The following is a 22,770-nucleotide window of genomic DNA, read 5'->3' on the forward strand; positions in this document are numbered from 1 at the left end:
CTTGAATCTCCAGTGCCACACAGAGAGGGAGGAACAGAAGGATGGAGAGATGGACAGAATAAATAAAGGAGGGAAGGAAACAGGGAAGAAACCTTCAGGTGGGCATGGGTGGCAATGGATGTTGGGCTGGAAAGATCAAAGGCAGACTGAGCTAGACTGTGGCTAAAGTCTCTCTAGCTTTTGGGTTAGGAGTTTGACGATGTGAAAAGAAGTCGATTCCAGGGGCAAACAAACTCATTAAAGAGAGGTATGACAGACGCCAGCGAGCCTCATGAGAGGGCTCAGTCTCCAAAGGAACCTGGCTAAAGCTGTCCCAATAACAGACCAGACCAAATAACAGGCTTGACATAGGCTCAAGGCCTCTGGTGGTAAACTGAGGCTGGCCTACTGACAGTTCTGGTGTGAATCTCCAAGAGCTCAAAACCCAAGGTCCCCATGGGCAACACCCATGGCGGAGAAGCCTCATATACATCACCAGCCATCCCCACGGAAGGAGATGGGAATGGCCAGGACAGACTCCAGGAGGGGTGGGAGGGGCTGCTGGGGTTGGGGAGAACATCCAGAACTTACGGAGGCACGGGTTCTCGGTGAAGTCCCGGAGGAACTTCTCACACTCCTCCTCCATGTTCCCGCTGCCACGACAGCTGCACCAGGGGGACACCACGATGCCAGTGGGGCTGGAGTCTACATAGTTGGGCGTCATGTCAAACCCTGGGCAGGAAGAAAGGTGGGGGAGAGGAGAGAGGTGCAGTGGGGCCTTCCCCTTGGGCCCATAGACCGACCCCAGGCACAGCAGGGCAGAGGCCTAGTACCCATCCTCTCACCTGGCCCCCAAACACACATCCATCCCAATCACACTCCTGATCTGAGCATGACTATCCCAGGGTCCATGGGGTCAGCAGGGGCACAGTGACCAGCAGCATAGAGGACACTGGGCTCCTCACCACCAGGAAGGCAGACAAAATGCCCTGGAGCCCCTCCCAGAGTGTGGGCCCGTGCTTTCTCCTTCACCAACAAGCAGCCAGTGTTCTAGAATCAGGGTGAATGAGGCTCGCGTCCTGGGATCGGACCCCAGTGCCGACATTTATCAGCGAAGTGAGCCTGTGCAAGTCACTCAACTTCTCTACAGCCTCAGTTTCCTCATCTATAAAATGGAGATATCACCAACCCCCTAGCAAGAGCTGTTGGGAGAATTCAGTAAGACAGGCCATGTAAACTGCTCAGTGCAGAGCCTGGAATGCCAGAACCGTGCCACAAATGTTACCTTTGTTTTTTGTTTGTTTGTTTGTTTGTTTGTTTGTTTTTGAGACAGAGTCTTGCTCTGTCGCCCAGGCTGGAGTGCAGTGGCCTGATCTCTGCTCACTGCAAGCTCTGTCGCCTCCCGGGTCAACGCCATTCTCCTGCCTCAGCCTCCCGAGTAGCTGGGACTACAGGCGCCCGCCACCACACCCGGCTAATTTTTTTGTATTTTTAGTAGAGACGGGGTTTCACTGTGTTCATCAGGATGGTCTCAATCTCCTGACCTGGTGATCCGCCCATCTCAGCCTCCCAAAGTGCTGGGATTACAGGCGTGAGCCACCACGCCCGGCCACCTTTGCTTCTTATTTCAAAAGCTTAGAAGGCTCCTGGGGCCCTCCTCCCCACATGATAAACAGCTGGGTCCTCCTCCTTGCTACAGAACTGCCTTTCCACTGGTTTCCCCTCACAGCTCTCTCTGAATCTGCTGCAGAGAAGGCCAGGCTCAGGCTGTCTCCCCTGGCTGGCCCTGAGCTGGGCTGCAGCCCCTGCCCTGCTGAGATGGGGACAGCAAGGACCCACAGAACCCAGGTGTGCAGGAACAGCTTACCAATCATGCCAGCATAGGAGCCCAGACACGCCTGGTAATTGTCTGCAGGGCAGCTGGTGACCGTCTGGTAGGAGGCTCGACAATTGGCATGGAAGTCGGCCAGCCGGGACCTGGTGGCGGGGAGAAGATGCAATGGAGAAAAGCAGTTCAGTCTGGCTGCCTTCTGTCTCCTCTGTCCTGCCAGTGGCATCTCCTCCCTGCAGCTTCCCAGGGTGGAAGAAGCCAGGAAGAGGGAGGGGAAGAAAGTCGGGGGAACCAAGTCTTTGTGGGGGCTCAAGCTGTGAGCTCCTTGAGGACAGAGATTTCCCGGAGAGACAGGCACATAGTGCGGCTTAAGAAAAACTGAATGATTGGCTGATGCAAAGGACCCCACAAGGCACAGAAACAGCCTGCTCTAAATGGCTCTTTTAGGCAAAGGAACACAGGGAGGAGCCGGGTGGGTTTGCGGAGGATGCCTGGACCCCAGGCAGGAAAGCTGGGTCCACATTCTGTGGGGCTGCAGTCCTCGATGAGCCTGCCCAAGTGCTTCAACTCAGCACTGCAAAATCTCACCTGCAAAATGGGTGAATAGTCCCTTCCCTAGATGCTTCATAGGACCCGTCTGAGGGTCAAGGAAGCCAGTGGCCAGGGAGGCAAAAGAGTCTCCCTGGGTGAGACATGCCACGGGCATCCTCCACTGGTCTGTTCTGCGTTAAGCCAGAGCAAAGGCTCCTCTGCCATCCCTCCACCCCTACTCCAGTCCCCTACCCCACTCCCACCAGGCAGAAGTGGCCTTCCCTTCCCCTGGTGACCACAACACGCCATCACCCATTCCCCTCTGTCAGCATCGATGACACTGCATCAAAACTCCTTGTGCACAGCTCGATGCTCCCCATTGGGCCATGAGCCACTTGAAGTCAGACAGTGTCTGAGCTGGGTCTGTCCCCAGACCTCAGCTCCAGACCTAGACATGGAAGGTTCCATGGAGCACAGGGCATCCAAGTCTAGTATGCATGGCGATCTCCATTCCTTTCTCTTCCTCCTGCCCTGGGCCCTGGCCAGGAATGTTACCATCAGCCTGGGCTGGGAGAGGATGCTCCCCTCTCTGCCATGTCAAGTGACAATCATCACCTTCTACAGGTGAGTGTCCTTGACCACACACACACAGCCCTTATGTATCACATCAACTATGTCTCACAGCAGCTCCAAGTAGCTAGTAATAAGGTCTGTTCATGGATATTTCCCAATGATGGGCACACAGTAGGACTTCAACCACCGTGCACTCCATGAGAATTCTACGGTGACTCGACAAGCTGGCTGCAGGATGGACCAGAACCTGGGTCACCCAAATCCCTTGTCCACACCCTTTGCACATATGGAACCTCATGAAGCCATCTCCAAGTTCACCCCAGGTTCAGCTCCCCTGGTTCTCCACTGGAACCCTGTCCCATTTGAGAAAGGAACAGGTAGAGGCAGAGAGAGACAGGAGGCTGAGAGGGACTGAGCCAGCCTGAGCCAGGAGAGAGAATGCAGGCTTTCCACGAGAAGGTGCTGGTGCCTGCTGAGGGGGCCCCATCATGCAGGCACGGGCTGAGTATGTCCCACCACTGGACAAATTTGTTTCTCTAGAGGCCCCCGTGATCCTGAGGGATGGGTCTGAGAGAAGAAGGAAACCCTCCTGGGATGTGTCCCAGGTCCCTGCAGGCTGAGAGAAGGCCATGGCCACCAAACCAAGAGTCGGCTCAGCTCTGCCCTAATTCCCTGGGTGACTGTGCCCGAGTTCCCTGCTTCTCAGGGACTCATTTCTTATGTATCAAATGAATAAAAAGTATTCTAATTAGCACTTTAAACGGCACTTTAACAGTTTGGGATGATTCAAAAGTTCTGGAGATGGATGGCAGTGAAGGTTCCAGAACCATGTGAATATACTTAACACCACTGACTTGTACACTTACATGGTACATTTTCTGTTATGTGTATTTTATCACAATGATGGTTTAAAAGGTACTTTCATATCCATCTTTTATTATTTAACCCTCACAAATGCTGCATGAGATCTGACAAGCAGTTATTATCATCCCATTTTACAGATGAAGAAGCCAAGCCTCAGAGAAGCTAAGCAACGTTGCCCCCAAGATCTGAGTCACTGATTAGTGGAGCCAAGACTCAAGTCTAGAGCTCCAACAAGGTGGGTGCCATTTCTGGCAAGTCCCAGTGCTCCTGTGTGGGAAGAGGGTCTGGAGTCCTTGAAGGCCCTTCCAGAGCCATCATGCTGCACCTCAGGAAAGCAATGTCTTCCACAGGAAAAGAGGAGGGAATCTGCAGTTGTCTCTGCCTTCTCTTCTGCCCAGAAATGCACCCTCCACTTCCTCAAAACAAGCAGCAGCAGCACTGCCAAGCAATCCTTCACCCCTGCAGGCGGCGACTCCATCTCAAATGTCAAAACCCACACCCATCCCCCTCCACAGCCAGCAAATGAGAGTGCTGTCAGAGGGGAAGGGGGGGTCTCCATGTCCCAGACCTCCAGAGACCCAAGAGGTGGCTTGAGAATAGACAGAGACTCTAACAGGTACATGGGATTTAGAGACAAAATCTGTTGAGTTGAACTTGCCCCACCCCCCAAAAAAAGTTGCAGTTTTAATCCCAGGCTCTATAAACATGACCTTATTTGGAAATAAGATCTTTGCAGATGTAATCAAGTTAAGATGAGGTCACAGTGGATTAGGGTGGGCCCTAAATCCAACGACTGGTGTCCTCATCAGAAGGGAAGAGACAGACACACAGGAAGAACGCCGTGAGACAGCAGAGGCAGAGATAGGAGCGATGAAGCCAGAAGCCAAGGAATGCTCAGCGCTGCCGCAGTGCCTGAAGCTAAGAGAAAGAGAAAGGCATGCAACAGACTCCCTTTCAGGCTTCAGAGAGGGCATGGTCCTGCTAACACCTTGGTTTCAGACTTCTGGCCTCCAGAAAAACGAAAGAATAAACTTCTGTTGTAACCCACCCAGCTTGTGGTACTTTGCTACAGCGGCCCCAGAAAACAAATACAGCCTTTTCAAAGACTTCGCGGTTTGCTTTGGCCAAATGTCTCCCTCCAGAAGAAGCTAAGGGCACACGATCAGGTCCCAGCACCGGAGTGGGCTGCAGGGGGGGCAAGAAGATAAAGGCAGGACCTAGCTCCTTCAGGGTGTGGGACAAGGAGGCCACTCGATAATGAGCAAAGCCGCTGGTTCCCATCCTCTCCCCACCAAAGGGCATCCAAGCACCAGGTTTTAGCTCTAATGCAGGAGTCCATTCTAATGCCAGGCCATTGCACATCAGGCTCACCTCTCTCCTGCCCCACCACCAGTTCCTCCCCATGAAGCCCTTCCCACCTAGCTGTGTGGATTTCTTCCATTTCCATATTCTAGCTATACATACATAGCCTGGACCAGGCAACTAAAAGCTTCATTGCACGAGGAGTTCCTGATTTTTCCCTGTTGGGTTTATTCCAACTAGAACACACACTCCCAGAGTGGCAGACTCCATTGATCTCCTCATCCACATCCTCCACAGCGGCACCTCTGGGCAGGGACGAGGTGTAGAAAGCCATGCATCCTTTCTCCAAATACACATCGAGCCCTGCCGCGTGGCTAACAGATAAAAGATTGGAATGGCAAGCGTGGATACAACATCAGAAAGGAAACCCCAGCTAAAGCAGCCAGGGTAGCGTGCCTGACGGGCCAGGGACAGGGGCAGTGGGAGGTCACGGCTTGCTTATCTGCCTGGGGGAGCACACTGCCCACCACAGCAGACCAGAGGGCCCACACACTCTCTGCAGGTATTGGGAGCCTCCCAGGCAACGCAGTTCCCACTCAGCACACAGGGAGCCTTGTTTCCCTCCTGCAAGGCCAGTTCTCCCATCCCTGACACTGTGAACCCTCAGGACCTCAACTGGCCTCACCATCCATGCAGCTTCTCAAATGTCTCCAGCCCCACATGCTGGAGAAGGAACAGCAGCATGAATGGGGAGTACATGGCTACTGCTGCTTTGCCCTTTGGGGAATCCCAAATATTTCCCTGATGGGCCACAAGGAAAGCAAGGCCATAGGGAGAGAGGTGGGATTAGAGGAAGCCAGCCAGGAAACAAGGTGAAAGCATCCAGACCAAGCTGGGGCTGGCCAGAGGGATTCCTCTGAGAAGAGGAGAGGGGCAGACCCAGCCACTGGGAGAGGAGAGGGTATCTGTCGCATGGCCACGCTCCATCCCTCGCTCGCTGGCTGTGTGACCTTGGGCTGGCCTGTCATGTCTCTGGGACTAAGTGTCCCCAATGAACAAACAGGGAGAGTCATGCCTGCCAACCTCCCCACTTGGGCTGCAAAAGAGAGCTAAGGAGACAGTGCGTGAGGGCGCTCAGAATGGCAGGCACCCGATGGAGACAGGAGGCATCATCCTCATCTTCCTTCTCTGCCTAGCGCTGTGCCTGCCGCTGCAAGTGCACAGCAGGATCAGCCTTCCCTGGTGTCTGATACAGAAGGAAAAACAGACCCACTGATCCTGCAACGTGGATCTGGGTCCCACACAGGGCAAGTGAACGCATCAAGGAGACGGGGCTCCCTCTTGCTCTCCCATCCTACCGTTCCCCAGGCTACTGGAAACCAGGGCCTCCTGACCCCACTGTCCTTCTCCATGTCATGCTGGGGACACAGGAAGAGGAACACAGCCCTTAAAGCAGGGCAATGCACACAGGGCCCCTTGGCTAGGCCCCAGGTGACCACTGACAAGAGCACCTCCTCACTCCTCTGAGGTTATGACCTACCTCTTTGAAAGCAGGCCTGATTGCTGGTGCCAGGGCCTTAGAGAGTTATTCATAGCAAAGGGAGGGGGAGAACACAGGCCTAAGGCCGGCAGACAGCAAAGGGGACAGCAAAGTGAAGAGAAGCGGCTAAGCCTTCTGTTCCTCCATTGCTCCATCCTCAGCGTCCAGCAGCGTTGGCAAGAGAAAGTGACAAATGGAGCTATTTAGGAGGACACAGAGTCCAAGACCAAGGCTCCAGGAGGCCTTTGACTGCTCGAATTTCTCTCTGCCCCTCCATGTGTGATCAAGTCCACAGTAGTGGGCTCCCTCTGCCAGCATTAGAGACCATGTAGTGTCAATTTCCTTCAAGCCCTGGACACTGTCCCACTCCAGCCATGACCCCTCGCCTCAGCACTGCTAGGCAAACTTCTCCAAGGCAAATGTTATCCTTTTCATAATATAAGGCATGCTGCTGGTGATCTCTGTGCCCTCTCTAGGCCAAACGTCACTCTCCTCCAACACCGGGAGGTCACTCCTGGACTCCGGTCTTGCTGCTGAGAACAGATTTTCCTGGATCAGTCCCATCACTTTGCAGATTCCTGCCTTTTAAATCCCTCATATGAGAGATGACATAAAAGATGGCATGAAAGAGACAGAAAGAGAAAGAGAAACAGATAGGAAAAAAACAGAGAGCCAGCAAGAGAACCAAAATGAAGAGGAGCCAAGTTCATCTCGGCTGAGACCAAGCCAAGTCTGCCAAGTGAACTCAGGGCAGCAGGTGGATCTGTCCGGAAAACATAAACCCTCTCTGGGCGTGTTTCCTTGGCAGCTGTAGCCTGTTCAGTTGCAGGAAAGCAGCAGCAGGAGACAGGGAGAGAGACAGAGACACAGAGAGACACCCAGTCGGATGAAAAGGTTGCCATATTAAACGAAGAACGTGTAGGTTTATTTGAATTTCAGACAATGAATTTTTTTTTTAGCATAAGTATGTCCCACATAATATCTGGGAAATACTTATACTAAACAGTTTTTCTTTTTTACCCAGAGTATTTATTTAACTGGGCATCCAATATTTTTATTTGTTGGATCTGGCAACACTGTTTTTTTCTGTTTTGTTTTGTTTTGTTGTCCACGCTGGAGTGCAGCGGCTCGATCTCGGCTCACTGCATCCTCCACCTCCCAGGTTCAAGTGATTCTCAGCACCCCGCCCCACCCACAATAGCTGGGATTACAGGTGTGCGCCACCATGCCCGGCTCATTTTTATATTTTTAGTAGAGATGGGGTTTCACCTTCTTGGCCAAGCTGGTCTCAAACTCCTGACCTCAAGTGATCCACCCACCTTGGCCTCCCAAAGTGCCGGGATTACAGGTGTGAGCCACCACACCCACCTGGCAACACAACTTGATGAGTACATAAGCCCCCAGCAAAGGGAAAGTGAGCAGGGCTGAGTGTGCAAAGATCGAACCACACAAGCAGAAGTCATCCAGATTGGCGGGGGTACAGGTGGACTTTCTATAGGTCACTGGTTCTCAAAGTGTGGTCTGCAGACCAACAACATCATATCAGCTGGGAACTTCTTAGAAATATAGATTCTCTAGCTCCACCCCCGTCTCCCTGCCTGGCCCTAGACAAGCAATATCTGAAATTGTAGGAGCAGAGTCCAGCAATCTGCACCTTAACAAGCCCTCACAGTGATTCTGAGGCAGGCTGAAGTTTGAGAATGTGGCCACCAGGACAGGTTTCAGAGCTGGGCTTGTGGGTACCTTTCAGACCTCACCTCCTAGTCTCAGCTTTAAATATTCACACTTTATGGCCTAGCCATAAAAAAAAAAAAAAAAAAAGCAGTGCTTTGAACCACAACTGGAGAAGGTTCACAGTTACATGGAAAAGAGTGCACATGTGGCCGGGCGCGGTGGCTCAAGCCTGTAATCCCAGCACTTTGGGAGGCCGAGACGGGCGGATCACGAGGTCAGGAGATCGAGACCATCCTGGCGAACACGGTGAAACCCCGTCTCTACTAAAAATACAAAAACTAGCCGGGCAAGGTGGCAGGCACCTGTAGTCCCAGCTACTCGGGAGGCTGAGGCAGGAGAATGGCGTAAACCCGGGAGGCGGAGCTTGCAGTGAGCTGAGATCTGGCCACTGCACTCCAGTCCAGGCGACAGAGCGAGACTCCGCCTCAAAAAAAAAGAGTGCACATGTTTGTATACAAACACACACTCCTGTCACCACAGAGACACACAGTTACACTTGGAAACATACTTCCCAGCACTATGCTTCGGTCTTCACCAAGAGGAAGCATACAGGAAATTGTTATCAATGAAACCTCCCCTGCTCCAGGCTGTAAACACCTTCCCAAAAGCATACTTTCCCAAATTTGTCTGATGTAGAATAATACTGGGGAACCCCAAAACTTTCCAATGCTGATCAATACATACTGAAGTTCTGAAGAAGTCTGAAGTTCTTTTTTTTTCTTTTTTTTCTTTTTGAGACTGGGTCTCACTCTGTCGCCAAGGCTGGGCAGTGGCACAATCTTGGCTCACTGCAACCTCCACCCCCTAGGTTCAAACAATTCCTGTGCCTCAGCCACCACAGCAGCTGGAATTACAGGTATGTGCCACCATGCCTGGCTAATTTTTTTGTGTGTTTTTTAGTAAAGATGGGGTTTTGCCATGTTACCTAGGCTGGTCTCAAACTCCTGGCTTCAAGTGATCCACCCACCTCAGCCCCTAAAAGTTCTAGAATTCCAGGCCTGAATGAAGTTCTCGTTTATCAGGTGATACCTGCTATGTTACTGCCATGGAAACCAGGTTTGTCCTCATTGCAGAAGTGGAAGAGGAGGGGGAAGAAAGGAAGTTGATGTTTACTATGTGTCAGGTGCTATAATCTCATTTAATTTTCTGAAAAATCCCACGAAGTAGCATATTTCACAATAAGGACACAGAAGCTCAGAAAGGCTGGATCGCACAGTCACACACCCTGCAGCCAGCACACCACAGCCAGGTACGGTGGCCGACAGGAACAGGGGCAGACACCAGCACTGCCTGTCACAAAGGAATGGGGCACTTGAATATTTATTTCATAGACGGAAAAAAGGGTTTCCAAGAAGTGCAAATTACTCATGATAGGTTTCATAGACGATTTAAGGAAATGCTGAGAAAATGGCCTTAATAGACCCAAGTGCCTCTGGATTGGCTTTCTAACGTCCCCTCTGGCAGTGCAGGCCTTCGTTAGTGGGTTCAATGTGATGTGACACTGAGAAAAGGGAAAATGAATGTCACCCACATGGCTGCTTTCTGACCTCCAGGGCTCACTGTAAACAACCTGATCTTCCATCCTCTCCTGTGTCCTCTCGCCACCTCTGGTTTCATGAAGTCAAGAACCAACTTGGCTTCCTTCCTTTCTGTTTATTCTTCAACTGTACAGTGGATACTTATTATTCTTTCTGCCCAGAACAGCAGCTCCCCTGGGGTGGGCTGGGGAAGAGGACTTCCTCCTTGGGCCAGGTAGTTTTTGGTTTTGTGTGTGTGTGTGTTTTGTTTTCGAGATGAAGTCTCGCTCTGTCACCCAGGCTGAAGTGTAATGGCATGATCTGGGCTCACTGCAACCTCTGCTTCCCAGGTTCAAGCGATTCTTCTGCCTCAGCCTCCCGAGCAGTCGGGGCTACAGGCGCGCACCAGCACACCTGGCTAATTTTTGTATTTTTGGTAGAGATGGGGTTTTACCATATTGGCCAGGCTGGTCTGTAACTCATGACCTCATGATCTGCCTGCCTCGGCCTCCCAAGGGCCAGGGGGTTCTATTAAAGGCTGTATGCCACCTCCTGGGCACAGGGGGAAACATGACCCGGGCTGGGAAGCCACAGCACCCCCTTTCTCCTGGCCACACTGGCCTAGAGATAAGGAAATAACATCAGCTGGGCCCAATAGGGTCCTTGTCTGAAGTTTTCCTAATGGGACAGGCAAGGAAAAACATGCTTTTCTTTTTGGTTCTAAGATACCACAGATGTGAACCACAATTCTAGCCTCATAATCCTAGTAAGAATACACATGCAGCTAACTGGAGGGAGAAGCAGAAACAAGGTACAGGAAAAGCAAGAGAGAAAGAATGAGAGAGAGAGACCGAGACTTATCTGTACTCGAGTCCTCGGGATTCTCCCCTGCCTTTTCTACATTTTATTATGCAAGCCAATTGATTCTGTTTTTCTTTTTCTTAAGGCAGTTGGGTCTCTGTCACTTAGAACAGAAACACTCGCCAGGCACGGTGGCTCATGCCTGTAATCCTAACACTTTGGGAAGCAGAGGCAGGCGGACTACTTAAGGTCAGGAGTTCGAGACCAGCCTGGCCAACATGGCAAAACTCTGTCTACACTGAAAATATAAAAATTAGCCAGGCATGGTAGCACACACCTGTAATCCCAGCTCCCTGGGAGGCTGAAGCAGGAGAACCACTTCAATCTGGGAGGCAGAGGTTGCAGTGAACCAAGATCACGCCACTGCGCTCCAGCCTGGGCAACAGAGTGATTCCGTCTCAAAAAAAAAAGAAAGAAAGAAAGAAAGAAAAGAGAGAGAGAGAGAGAAAGAGAGAAAGAAAGAAAGAAAGATTCTTGACTGTTATTTAGCTTTGCTCTCTAATTCTGCATGACCTTCTTTGTCCAGGTCCTAAGTGATCAGAAGCAACACACACCAGAAAGGCCACACGGGCCAAAAACAAAACCCACAAAGGGTCTGTCCAGCCCATGCAAAAGAGCCAGGATTGCAGGAGTGTTGGAGTAGGCAGATGGTCAGAAGTAGGCAGGCAAGGGGGTCCCTGGGAAATGAAGTCCCAGAAATGCTGCCTGCTGACACTCAGCACAAAAGACAACGGCTACACTGGCTACTTCTCACACTTTGTGATTGGGCTCCTCCAGCCCTAAAGGGGACTTATCATGCCATAGCCAGAGATAAACGTGGTGTCCTCACTGACAGGCATGCATACGCCTCCAATAACTCACCCAAGAGGAGAATTTTGCTCATTAAAATAATAAAAAACACAGCCCTGCGTGGAGATTTTCAATGCCAATGAGACATGTAACATACAGACTAGCATGCAAAGCCCTAGAGCAGGCATGCCCAAAGGAACCTCCCGAAACAACCCCTCACTCCCCTTCATGAATAATCAGGTAAGATTCTCATTAAGAGAGTCCCCCAGCACTAGCTGCTGCTGGCTCATTCTTCTGAGCAGCCTGCTCGGTCTTGTCCTTCAGAGTGCACTATCTCTTTAAATAAACACTGCTACTGCTATTTTTCCAGCCAGGTCAGCCAGCTCCCCTCTCGGAGCTTACTTCATCTTCCTTCAAGAAACTCTGCTGCTTAACCCTCACTGTGCGTCACTTGGCTGAATTCTTTCTCCCAAGTTAGACAAGAATCAAGAATTCCCATACTTCCCAGTAACAGGAGCACTTCAAGGAGAGCAACTTTGAAGACAGATGATGATCAAATTAATGAAAGAAGACAGAGCTGGCCTTGGATTCTTTCTCCAGCTTAACTTGAAAGGAACAGCTCAGATAGATATTAACACCAGGGAAAGCTACACTGTTATCAAAATGGCAAGGACATAGATCGTGTCAATGTATGAAAATTTAAACATGAAATCATGTTATGTGGTTAAAAAGCAGGAGACAATAGAGTTTATGCCCCCCGGTTACAAATGGAGAAAATGTTATGAACCAACAAGATTTCAGAAGTATATTTCAAAAGATGCTAATAGAAGACACTGTTCATTATGTTCACTTTTAATAAACTCACCATGTGATTGTAATTATTTCTTTAATTGAACCAGGCCTCACGAATCCAGAGTTATTATAAACAGTGATTTCTCTAAGCCTTCTGTTAGAGAAAATGTTGTGGGTTCTGGAAGCCTCAGCAAATTCAACTGACTCTCTGTCCTAAGACAGTGGCTGAGACAGAAAAGCCATCATCTCAGAGAAGACCTGGCTACTCTTTCCTGCGCTGCTGCAGATACTAGGGGCTTGCAGGTTGGAGTGAGAGCCTAGGACTATCCTGGGAAATGGCCACCAAACCCTTCAGGACACAACCAAGACCTCAGGGGGCTGCTGGAAATAGAAATCTTTGATCTCCTCCCACAAGAGGTCCTGACTTCTTCAAGAACCCCTCTACCTAGACCCTGCACAGAACCACGCCCAGCCATGAGATCCAATTTCTGAAGTCACGCTGACTGTGTTTGAACCTTGGCTCAGCTCCACTTGACTGTGTGATCTTGAGTAGGTAATTAAAGGAGGCCTCAGTTTCCTCATCTGCAAAATGGAGGTAATAATGCTACTTAACTGTGTATTTTCTGATATGGTTTGGCTGTGTCCCCACCCAAATCTCATCCTGAATTCCCATGTGCTGTGGGAGGGACCCAGTGGGAGGTAACTGAATCATGGGGACAGGTCTTTCCCATGCTGTTCTCGTGATAGTGAATAAATCTCACAAGATCTGATGGTTATTATAAGGTGCAGTTTTTCTCCACAAACTGTCTCTCTTTGCCTGCTGCTATTCACGTAACACGTGACTTGCTCCTCCTTGCCTTCTGCCATAATTGTGAGGCTCCCCTAGCCACACAGAACAGTAAGTCCAGTTAAACCTCTTTCTTTTGTAAATTGCCCATGTCTTGGGTATGTTCTTATCAGCAGTGTGAAAACAGACTAATACATTTCTTACAAGGATTAAATGAAATATCCAGTGAATAAATGTGTGTATGTGTGTGCACAGTGCCTGCAACACAGGGGGCACTCCCTCAATGCTCACTGATGTGGTGATTAACATTAGGAGGCTCCACCACCCAATCCTTAGCATAAGACACCATGTAGAAGGCAGGAGCTATGTCCCTTCAAGCCAAAGGGCCATGTTCTCGTTGATCAATTTAACAAGCACCTCCTCTGTTAGCACAGGTCCACACAACGAGGGTTTGTTACCATTACTGCATGGTAATCGAACAGTTCTCTGACATTGGTATCATTGCTCCATTTTGCTAAGGAAATAGAGCCCTAGAGAGGTTAATTAACTCACAAATAACACAGCAACCAAGGCCAGAAGACTTAGGTTCAAATCCTAGCCCCAAAGCCAGTGGGTTTTCTGGGTTTTCCCTTCTGCTGTGCTGCCCCCAGTCCCCAACTCTGCCCAGCCCCCTACCCATACCCCTCTCCCATACCCCTCCTTCAGTGTTCTGAAGCCACAAAATAAAGGTTTCTTTCTCTCCTGCAGCCATCCAAGGGAGTCACTGTGGTGCCACCTGCCTTCTTGGCTCCCCTTTCCCATCCAGCCTGCAGCTCACCCAGTGTCCCCTCTCTCCTCTGGGGGAGCCATGAAGGTGACCATGGGAAATGACCTAAGAGGGCTGTGGCTTGAGTACTGAACCCTGGCTGACCAGAAGCAATCAATCAGACCCCAGCCACCACCAAGAGACCAATATGCCAACCACAGCAAGTCTGCTCTGGAAGAGAGTCAGGAGGGCCTAGATGGGACAGAGGCCAACCCAAGTCCACCTGGATCTTCTCACAGGGCCCAGAGATGGGAGCCAAGGCCACATCCTCCTCCACGAGACTGCCATTGGATATGCTCCTTCATGTACTCCAAAAACACAAGCAGATGGGCAGATCCCCTTCTCTCCCCAATCCCTTCACCTATGTTTCAAACCTCTTATTACCAGGGAAGAGGAGAAAGAATTAAACGTATGCATCATTTGATTTTAATTGAAGGACTGTTCTATTTCATTGAACTGCTAAGTAAGCTGAACAAGAGATTGTGTTTACATAAGCAAACCCCGAGTCACTATAGACTTGCTGTCACATTAAGTCAATACTTATGAAGCCTCTCTATTTAATTATTCAGTGAGGACTGACTTATTATTGTGTTAAGAGTGTGGTTAGCCTTGAGCTAGGTAGCCAGCCAGCTGAAAGATTTCTTTCAGCTTTCTCTGAATGCTGATATGGTTCTTGCTGGTGGTAAGAGGATGGGTTTCTTCCCTTTCTCCCTCCCCACCCCACCCCTCCCCTCCCCTCCTGCTCATGAGTAGAAAGAACCAGGTTTACTCCCTTGAGGAGCAGGTGGCAGGTGCCCCTACAGTGGTCACTCTCTCAAATGCTCTTCCTAGACCAGTAATTTGTCCTAAGACCCTGACATCTGAAGTCTCATTAGCCAAGTTCTTCTGCTCTTAGTTCTAGCAGCTCCAGCCTTCATTCTTCCCATTCCCAATTCTGAAGACCTCCTACTCAAAGACCCAGACCCCCTCCCCAGCTCTGCTACTCCCAACATTGCCTCTCCTTTCAACTTCCACAGAATGTGTTTCTCAGCCTCACAATCCATGCAAACCCTATTATTCCACGGCATATTATTACAAAGATTCAGATAGGTTCTTGCATCAAATCCCATTTCCTGAAATGCAACATACGGAGAAAAGGTCAGAGATGAATGTTCAGCCTCAACTGAGTGGCATTTTAGGCTTAGCATGAACTCCAGAGAGGCAGAAAGCACAGTGGCTGAGAGCAAAACCCCAGGCACCAAATCCCCTGGGTTCAAGTCTCAGCTCTGCCAGTCACAAAGGGAATAGTCTAGGGCATCTCACCTTTCTGTGACTGAGCTCCTCATCCATAAAAGGAGGCAAGGAGTTTCTGGGAAGAGCAAGGAGTTTCTGGGAAGAGTAACTGAGATTCCCAAGAAGTACAAGGGACCATGCCTGGCATGCCAGCCTTGGCTGTTATGAGGAGCCCTGTGTATTTCTAGTCTAAGTCCCTGAAGGAGAAGTCCCTGGGCTTCCACAACCCATCTTTGCCACCCTGATCCCCATCCATGATCAGGATGTACTGATTTCTGCCATCTCATCTCTCCTCTCTCCCATCTCAAACCCTATAGAAACTTCAAACACACGTTCCCCAACCATGATGTTTCATACGCCTTGGTCCTGTGTTGCTTCCCTTGCCGAGAAAGCCTTCCCCAGCCATGTGCTCCTTCAACTTTCTCCAGTTCACCCTTCCAAACCCAGTTCAGGTACCAGTTCTTCCAGAAAACCTACCCTGAATGCCTTGCCCCAACTCTAATCATGTTTCACAAACTCCAATTATTGCACTTGCATCACTGTATCATAACTTACATTTTAAATATGTTTCTCCTATTAAGCTACTGAGTTCCTTCAGAATAGAAACCATCTTATTCATGTTTAAACCTTCAGTGCCCAAAGAAGTGCCTGACACCCAAAAGGGACTCAGTTGCCACTGGATGGAGGGAGGAAGAGAATGATTAAGAAAAAAAAATGGAGGGGAAGGGAGGGGAAGGGAGGGAAAGCAAGTGAAGGGATTGGTTGATTGGGACTGTGTCTGGAGGCACGGAGGACTTTTCTCTAAGCAGCAGGAGATCTAAGAACTCGCCTAACACCTCCCCTTGAAAAGTAAAACTATAGGCAGATCTTCAGCTAGCACACAGCAAAATGTGTCAATGTTTCATTAACTTGAGCACCAAGATAGCTCAGCTCCCAAAAATGCCCTCCAGTGTGTCTGCCTTTCCCCCGCTTCCTCTTATCCTCCCTGGTGGTGGTTAGAAACTTGGAAAAGTGTCTCTGCTTTCTCTGATAACAGCCATTCACTAAAGGAGGCCCCAGGGGCCTGCGAGAATTAACACATCCTTGAGCACCACACTTAACACAAGGAAGTGCCTTGGGACCTAGAGAGGAGAATCCAATGGGTCCCTGTGGAGGAAGGCTGGGTAGAGTGTCCACTCTGAAACATGCAGAAGGGCAAAGGAAGTCAGAGACGAGGCAGAGGATTTGGGACAAAATGCCTGCTGCACCTCTCCATGCCTAAGTGGCTGTGATACCCACACAGAAGAGTGTTTGGGAGATGAAACCAAACCACCCTCTGCGAAACTAGCTCTGAAAAACAGAATTCACTGTATACCTGTTTATGATCTTTCTTCTTGGGAATAAGAAAAAGGCAGTCCAATTGCACCCAAATTCTCTTCAGCTTTCAGCACAGGAGGCAAAGCAGGGAGAAAGACACTGATGTGAGTACTGTGGGCTGGAGCCTGCCCACCACATCCCGGACCCACCAGGAAGCAGGGAGGACAAGGCATGACTGGGGTCTGCTCTAAAAAAGCACAGGGCAAATATATTCTCAGAGCCACAGGCTTCAGGGGGCATCGGCCCCTCCATTCCAAGCCTTCTAGAGAAAACTGCGTAGACAAATATTTTTCCTAGCAGGCAAATATCTGGGCAGCTATGCCACCACTAGGAGTCTTTCTCGTTATATAGACTAATGAGAACGCTGTGCTTCTCTAGAGCAGTTTATCAAGGCAACATCCATTATAAATGACATTTTTCCTGAACTAACAAAGGATGTGAGGCTGGGGGGAACCGGTTAAAAGGAAATGTTTAGCTAATCCCAGAAACCATTCAGAAATTAATTACACACCCCCTTGCTAGCCAGCGCTTTTCCCCCTTTGTGCCCTTCCTCCTACTTGGACTCCCTGCCCTGTCCGCCCACCTCCTGGCCACCTGAGCCAGGAGCTGGGGAAGGGAGCCATGCGGGCTCCCAGGAATACAGCGCCTTAGGAGGAGGATGAAGTCTTAACAGCAGCATCACTGGAGCATATAAGACCAGATTATTTGTGGTCCCAACTTGCTGATGCAAGATGAAAAATACAGCAAACTGCAGCTGCTGAACTCAGCTCTTTTTCTTTTTCTTCCTTCTTTTCTCTTAGCTGAGGTTAGTGTTTTACAAAAAGGACTTTACAAAAAATAAAATCCATGAACTGGGGGGTTTCTAACCTGTCAGCTTAAGTTCAGGTGCACAGAATACGGCATCCAGGGAGGAGAGAACATGGGCCCTTGGTCTCGCCCGCATGCAGTGAGCTGTCCCACGTGTCCCCACACGCAGACCCACACAAAGTCCCTGCCGCTCCAACCGATGCATGCATGGCCACACACCCTCAGTGAAAGAGTCCCCTTTTCCCCCGAATCAGAGGCCCTCTCCCTAAGCCCTGAATCCTGGGTCCTCTCTATTTCTACCCTCCGACTCCACAACAGGTGACGACGTTAGATTTCCTTTTGACATCGGAGGATTGGGAGCCATGCCCATGGCCTGGAAGCCAAGGCCTCCCCATGTAGGCAGTGCATGCCCCAGCACTGGTTACATACAGCTACAGTCTTGCAATGAATCACCTCCCACCAGTGCCTCCCCACGTGGAGTGGGCTCGATAAAAATCAGAGGGGACACAGCAGACCACTCAGGCCAGGGAGAGCAGGCGGTCACTGCGTCCCTCTGGATTTGTTACCAACCCTCTCAAAACCTCTGCTGTCAAGAAATTGAGCATCAGGACCCAGGTGCTTCTGAGAATCTGAACTGAAGCCTCTGGCTTCATCCAAGGAAAAGATAAAGCATCAGGTAGACTCTTCCCACAGGGCAGAAAGTGGATGGGACTCCTATGTAAAGTTCTAACACCAAGCAAGAAGGAACGAGGAGACTCTTAGCTCATCAAGAGTCTGAATGCATTTATCTTAGAACAGGCAGGTTCTGGCATCTGGCAAGGTTCTTCATGTCTTCTACTGAGGTCCCTCTTACCACCCTGCAGGGCTCTGCCAGGAGACAGGATATAGAAGTACAAGGTACCAAAGAAAGAAACATCTGAGTCTAAATCCAGACACAAGGAAGGACAGATCCAGGAAGAGAAGGAAGGCCAGCAAGTTCAATGGGACTGCAGAGAGCAGGAATAGATTCAGCCATGGGAAAGCTTTTTGGAGCTGGAATCTCTACATTCCCCAGAGGGCCTGGATGCATGAACAGAAGCCTTACCAGGCACCAGGACCCCAGCACAGGGCAGAAGGAGGCCCCTGAGGGCTCCACCACCAATCTCTGATTCTCTCCAGTGGGTGGAAAGAACAGCCCCCCACCCTCCCCTCCAGGTCCACTGGGAAGACTTGTGGTCCCCCCCGGGAAATTTTGCAGCAGGAGCAAGGTCGCCAAAATCACTCGCTCAGTCCTCTTCTCAACAGGCTAGAAAGTGGGCTGGCCATAAGACCATTGGCCATGCAGCACTTCCTGCAGAACAATCTCCAGTTCCTTCATCCTGCTTGTGGAGCAGGTATCTGGGGTGCTAGGTCAAAAGCAATCTTGGTGTGTCAGCCAAGGGGAGTTCCCACAGCAAGTGCCAGAAGACAGGGGCTGACTCAACAGACAAGCCCCAGGGAATGAAGTCAAACAGGACAGAAGGAATGGAGGCTGACAGGGTAGAGTGTATGGAAAGCCAGAGACCATGGCCCAGGCTCACCAGGAAATAAGAGAGGCCATCTGCCCACAGAGCGGACAATACCCTCAGAGCTACAGAATCTGCAGGGAGAAAAGTGAACCAGGATGACTACCTCTGACCCCAGGCCCTAGGGAACAATCCTCCACTTCCTGCACAGATAGGTAACGTGTCCCAGCAGCAGAGCCTGACAGTATCTCCCTGCAGATGGTCTTGCGTGGGGGGCCTGGTGTTTCTTGGTGTTCCATCTCGCTGCCCCTTGGCCTACGGGAGATATACCAGATGTCCTTACAGGCAGACTTTCATCCAGATATTGCTGGGGGGTCGGTGTAGGGGAGCTGAGAAAAGCAAGCAGATTGCCCGTATCGCCACTCTGGAACGAAGCACCATGAGTTCTGATATATGCAAATCTGTGGCAGTGAGGAAAGTCGACCAGTGGCACAGCTAATAGGAGGACTATTCCTTGAATGGCCCTTTGATAGACTCCTCTGCAGTAGTAGGTCTGCAAGTAATGGACTGATAAAAACACTGCTGGAAGGCCTTAGACAAAGCCCTGTAAACCAGGAAGCAAACTGGGAATGGCAATTCCAGACCAGATGGCTGGTGATCTGCAAGGAAAGGGTCTGCAGGTGGTGAAGTCTGACATTTTAATGAAGGTACTCAGGGCCCTGAGACAATGGCAAGGCCGTGTGCATGGAAACAACATAAAGGAAACCAAAAACAATCCCATCCCAGGAGCATTCAGGAGTTGGCAGGGGAAGTATTAGCCCCCTTGACACCTCCCCGCTAAAGGCCCACCCCTAGGCTCAAATACAGGCAGCACATGGAATGTCATCATACAGAGTCCCTGATAGTGGAGGTCTCTGTGGGACATATACAATGTTTTGCCTTGGCTGCAATGGCCAGCAGCAATGGGGGCCTATCCTCTAGTTCCTGGACACTGGCACAGTCCCTGGACACCAGCACAATCCTTGGACACTGGCCTTCCCAGCTAGACCTTCCTCCTACTTACCCTCACACTGCAAACCTTCCTAAACCCATCCTGCTTGACTGACTCTGATTTGAAAGGGATTTGCAGGGGACAGCAACAGACATGAGTGAAGGATATCACCCAAGCTTCCATCTTCAAAGCAGAGCCAGCCAGTCTGGAGAGGCTGAGGAGCCAAAACTAATACCAGTTCATCTCAAGAAGATTCCTGACTTCCTCCCGAAGCAGAGACCTCAGGGCTGGGTTGTTCCGATCGAGCTCCTGACGAAGAGTGAGACTTGCAGAGCAGATCCTACCACAAAGCAATCGGCAGCTGTGGTCAGCAACAGGATACTGAAGGGCCTCAGTGGCTTCGAGAGGGCAAGAGGCCAGGGCAGAAGCCCTTCACGGAAGGCCAGTGAATGCCCAGCCTGGGGCAGGGAGATAGCCACCAGTATGCTGAGCCAGCCAAGACACTCAGGCTGAAACCTGTACTTTAGAAACCTATATTTTTATGGTTTATGTTTTCTATAATTTCCTTTTAGTACTATCTTTATATTTACTAAGAGATCAACCAAACTCAAAATAAATAATAATATCCAACAATTTTGAGTGTTTGCTAGGTGTTTGCTGAGCACTCTAAAAGCATTAGTGCATTTAATCCTCATGAACACCCTGAGACACACAGGTAGTGCAAAATTCCCCACTTTACAGAGAAGGAAGCTGAGGTTTAGAGCAACTAAATGACTTGTGGCACAGCCAGGAAGTGTGGGGCCTGGACTTGAGCCCGGGTCTCTCTGTGGTGCAAGCCCAAGGCCCGCCTGGCCTCTCAGAGGCATGCACAGGTTGAGGCTGCTGTTCCAACACGCATCCAGCATCACTCTCTGGGGTTGGGTGTGGTAACGGCAGCAGAATCCAAGAGAGACCCCAGGATGGGAGTGACAGTCACAAGGGCAGAGCCAGAGCTGCCTGATCTCAAATGCTGTGGCTCTCTCTCCTGAGAGTTCCCCTGAGCTAGGCACTGGGTTTTGCTGCCAAGAGGAAAGCCAGGCCCTTTCAAAGAGGTAGCCCCCCTATTCTTCGCCTTTGCCCTCAAAACAGTGGTCTATTTCCAGCACCTCCCTCTGCCAAGAACACCGCAGTCATCCCTCACCCCAGGGGGACTCCACCCCACCCTCTCCAACCAGAGCTCTGGCACCCACCCACTTCCTCTCCCTTTGCTCAGAAATCCCCCTTCCCGTTTCCAGGTCTTCCTTAAGCTGTACCTGCGCATCCGAGCCCCTGCTGCCCAGCTCTCGGGGGATATTAACTGTCATGAAGGCAGCCGGGTACCACCCACCTCAGGGATCACAGGAACATGAACAAGACAGTCCTTCTCTGGCTGGGGACAGCCCCTGGAGAAGCATGAGAAATCCCACCTCACTAGCTTCCTAGGGTAGCTGTAACAAATCACCACAAACTCGGTGGCTTAAAATAACACAAGTTTGTTCTCTCACAGTTCTGGAGGCCAGAAGTCCAAGATCAAGGTGTTGGCAGGACCTTGCCTCCTCTGAAGGCTCCATGGAGGGGCCCTTCCTTGCCTCTTCTGGCTTCTGGTAGCGCCCAGCATCCTGTGGCTTGTGGCTGCACCACTTCAACATCTGTGTTCATCGTCTCAACGCCTTCTTCCCTGTGTCTCTGTGTGTCCTCCCATCTTATAAGGACACCGGCCACTGGATTTAGGGCACACCCTAATGTGGCATGATCTTGTCTTAATTACATCTGCAAAGACACTATTTTCTTTTTTTTTTTTTTTTTTTTTTCAGACAGAGTCTCACTCTGTCTCCCAGGCTGGAGTGCAGTGGCCCAATCTCGGCTCACTGTAACCTTCGCCTCCCTAGTTCAAGCAGTTCTCTTACCTCAGCCTCCCGAGTAGCTGGGACTACAGGTGCGTGCCACTACACCTGGCTAATTTTGTATTTTTAGTAGGGACTGGGTTTCACCATGTTGGCCAGGATGGTCTCAATTTCATGACCTCGTGATCCACCTGCCTCAGCTTCCCAAAGTGCTGGGATTACAGGCGTGAGTCACCGTGCCCGGCCCTAAAGACCCAATTTTCAAACAAAGGCCACATTCTGAAGTTCCAGGTGGACATGAATGTTGGCAGACATTATTCAACCCACTACACTCATCAATCCCCTTCTGTTTCTACGAGGTGTTTGGTCTCACTTCCCTCACCCCAATTTGATTCAGATGCAGGCTGAACCCTCTGTGTGCCCAGACTGAGTGCTCACTCGGCTTTCGCTCTCCAGGGTCACAGACTCTGTTGCCACTTGGGGCTGGGTCCTACCTCCCATGGGAGCGGGGGACAGGGCCTCCCTTGCCTCTGCTAGGGGCTCCTCTATGTAAGAACAGAGGATGGGGGTCTCTCCAGGTGCAGTCCCCAGGCCTTGGACTTTGCGTGACTCACTGGGGCGTAGGTCCCAGTGTGCTTCTCTCCTCCATGTGCTCTGCCAGGGCAGAAGTCTGTGGGGCTTGAGCCTCAGCGTACCACGCCTGGACACCACCTCCCCATCACGGCCCCCTGTAGGAGGCAGGCTGGATGACCAAAGGCATGGGTTCCTAGATTCCCAGTGCCCTTTCCCCAGGGCCAGGCGTGCTCCGGACCAGGGTTAGACAGGCCACGTCAGCCAGAACAGCGGGGTGGACGCTGCTGCTCCTCATCTACCTGCAGACAGCAGCCTCCCCTCTGGGCCTCCCTCAGTCTTTGAGGCCCAGGCCAATCGTCTGTCCTCTCCTTACCACTGCAGTCTCTGCAATGACAGCCCATGTCCAGGGACTGTCTGGATTCATGGAAAATACTTTGATTATTTTCCAGAGGATAAACAAATGGGGGTTATTTCCTTAGTAAAAATGCCAGCTGGATATTAAAACAAAAGTGTGCAGATG

At 50.6% G+C, this 22,770-nt stretch overlaps 1 protein-coding gene across 3 annotated transcripts in view; it reads right to left on the reverse strand.

The window, feature by feature from the left end:
* The window catches only part of GFRA2 (GDNF family receptor alpha 2), a 99,546-nt gene that overhangs the window by 12,475 nt on the left and 64,301 nt on the right, over positions 1-22,770 (reverse strand). For all 3 annotated transcript variants that reach the window (XM_030938263.1, XM_030938262.1, XM_030938261.1), the window contains 2 exons: positions 1,847-1,956; positions 571-711 (listed from right to left, as the gene is read on the reverse strand). In XM_030938263.1, the coding sequence (XP_030794123.1) occupies positions 571-711; positions 1,847-1,956 (251 nt within the window). The remainder of the gene's footprint in view (positions 1-570; positions 712-1,846; positions 1,957-22,770) is intronic.

The sequence above is a fragment of the Rhinopithecus roxellana genome, chromosome 9, assembly GCF_007565055.1.
Source record: "Rhinopithecus roxellana isolate Shanxi Qingling chromosome 9, ASM756505v1, whole genome shotgun sequence".
Lineage (NCBI taxonomy): Eukaryota > Metazoa > Chordata > Mammalia > Primates > Cercopithecidae > Rhinopithecus > Rhinopithecus roxellana.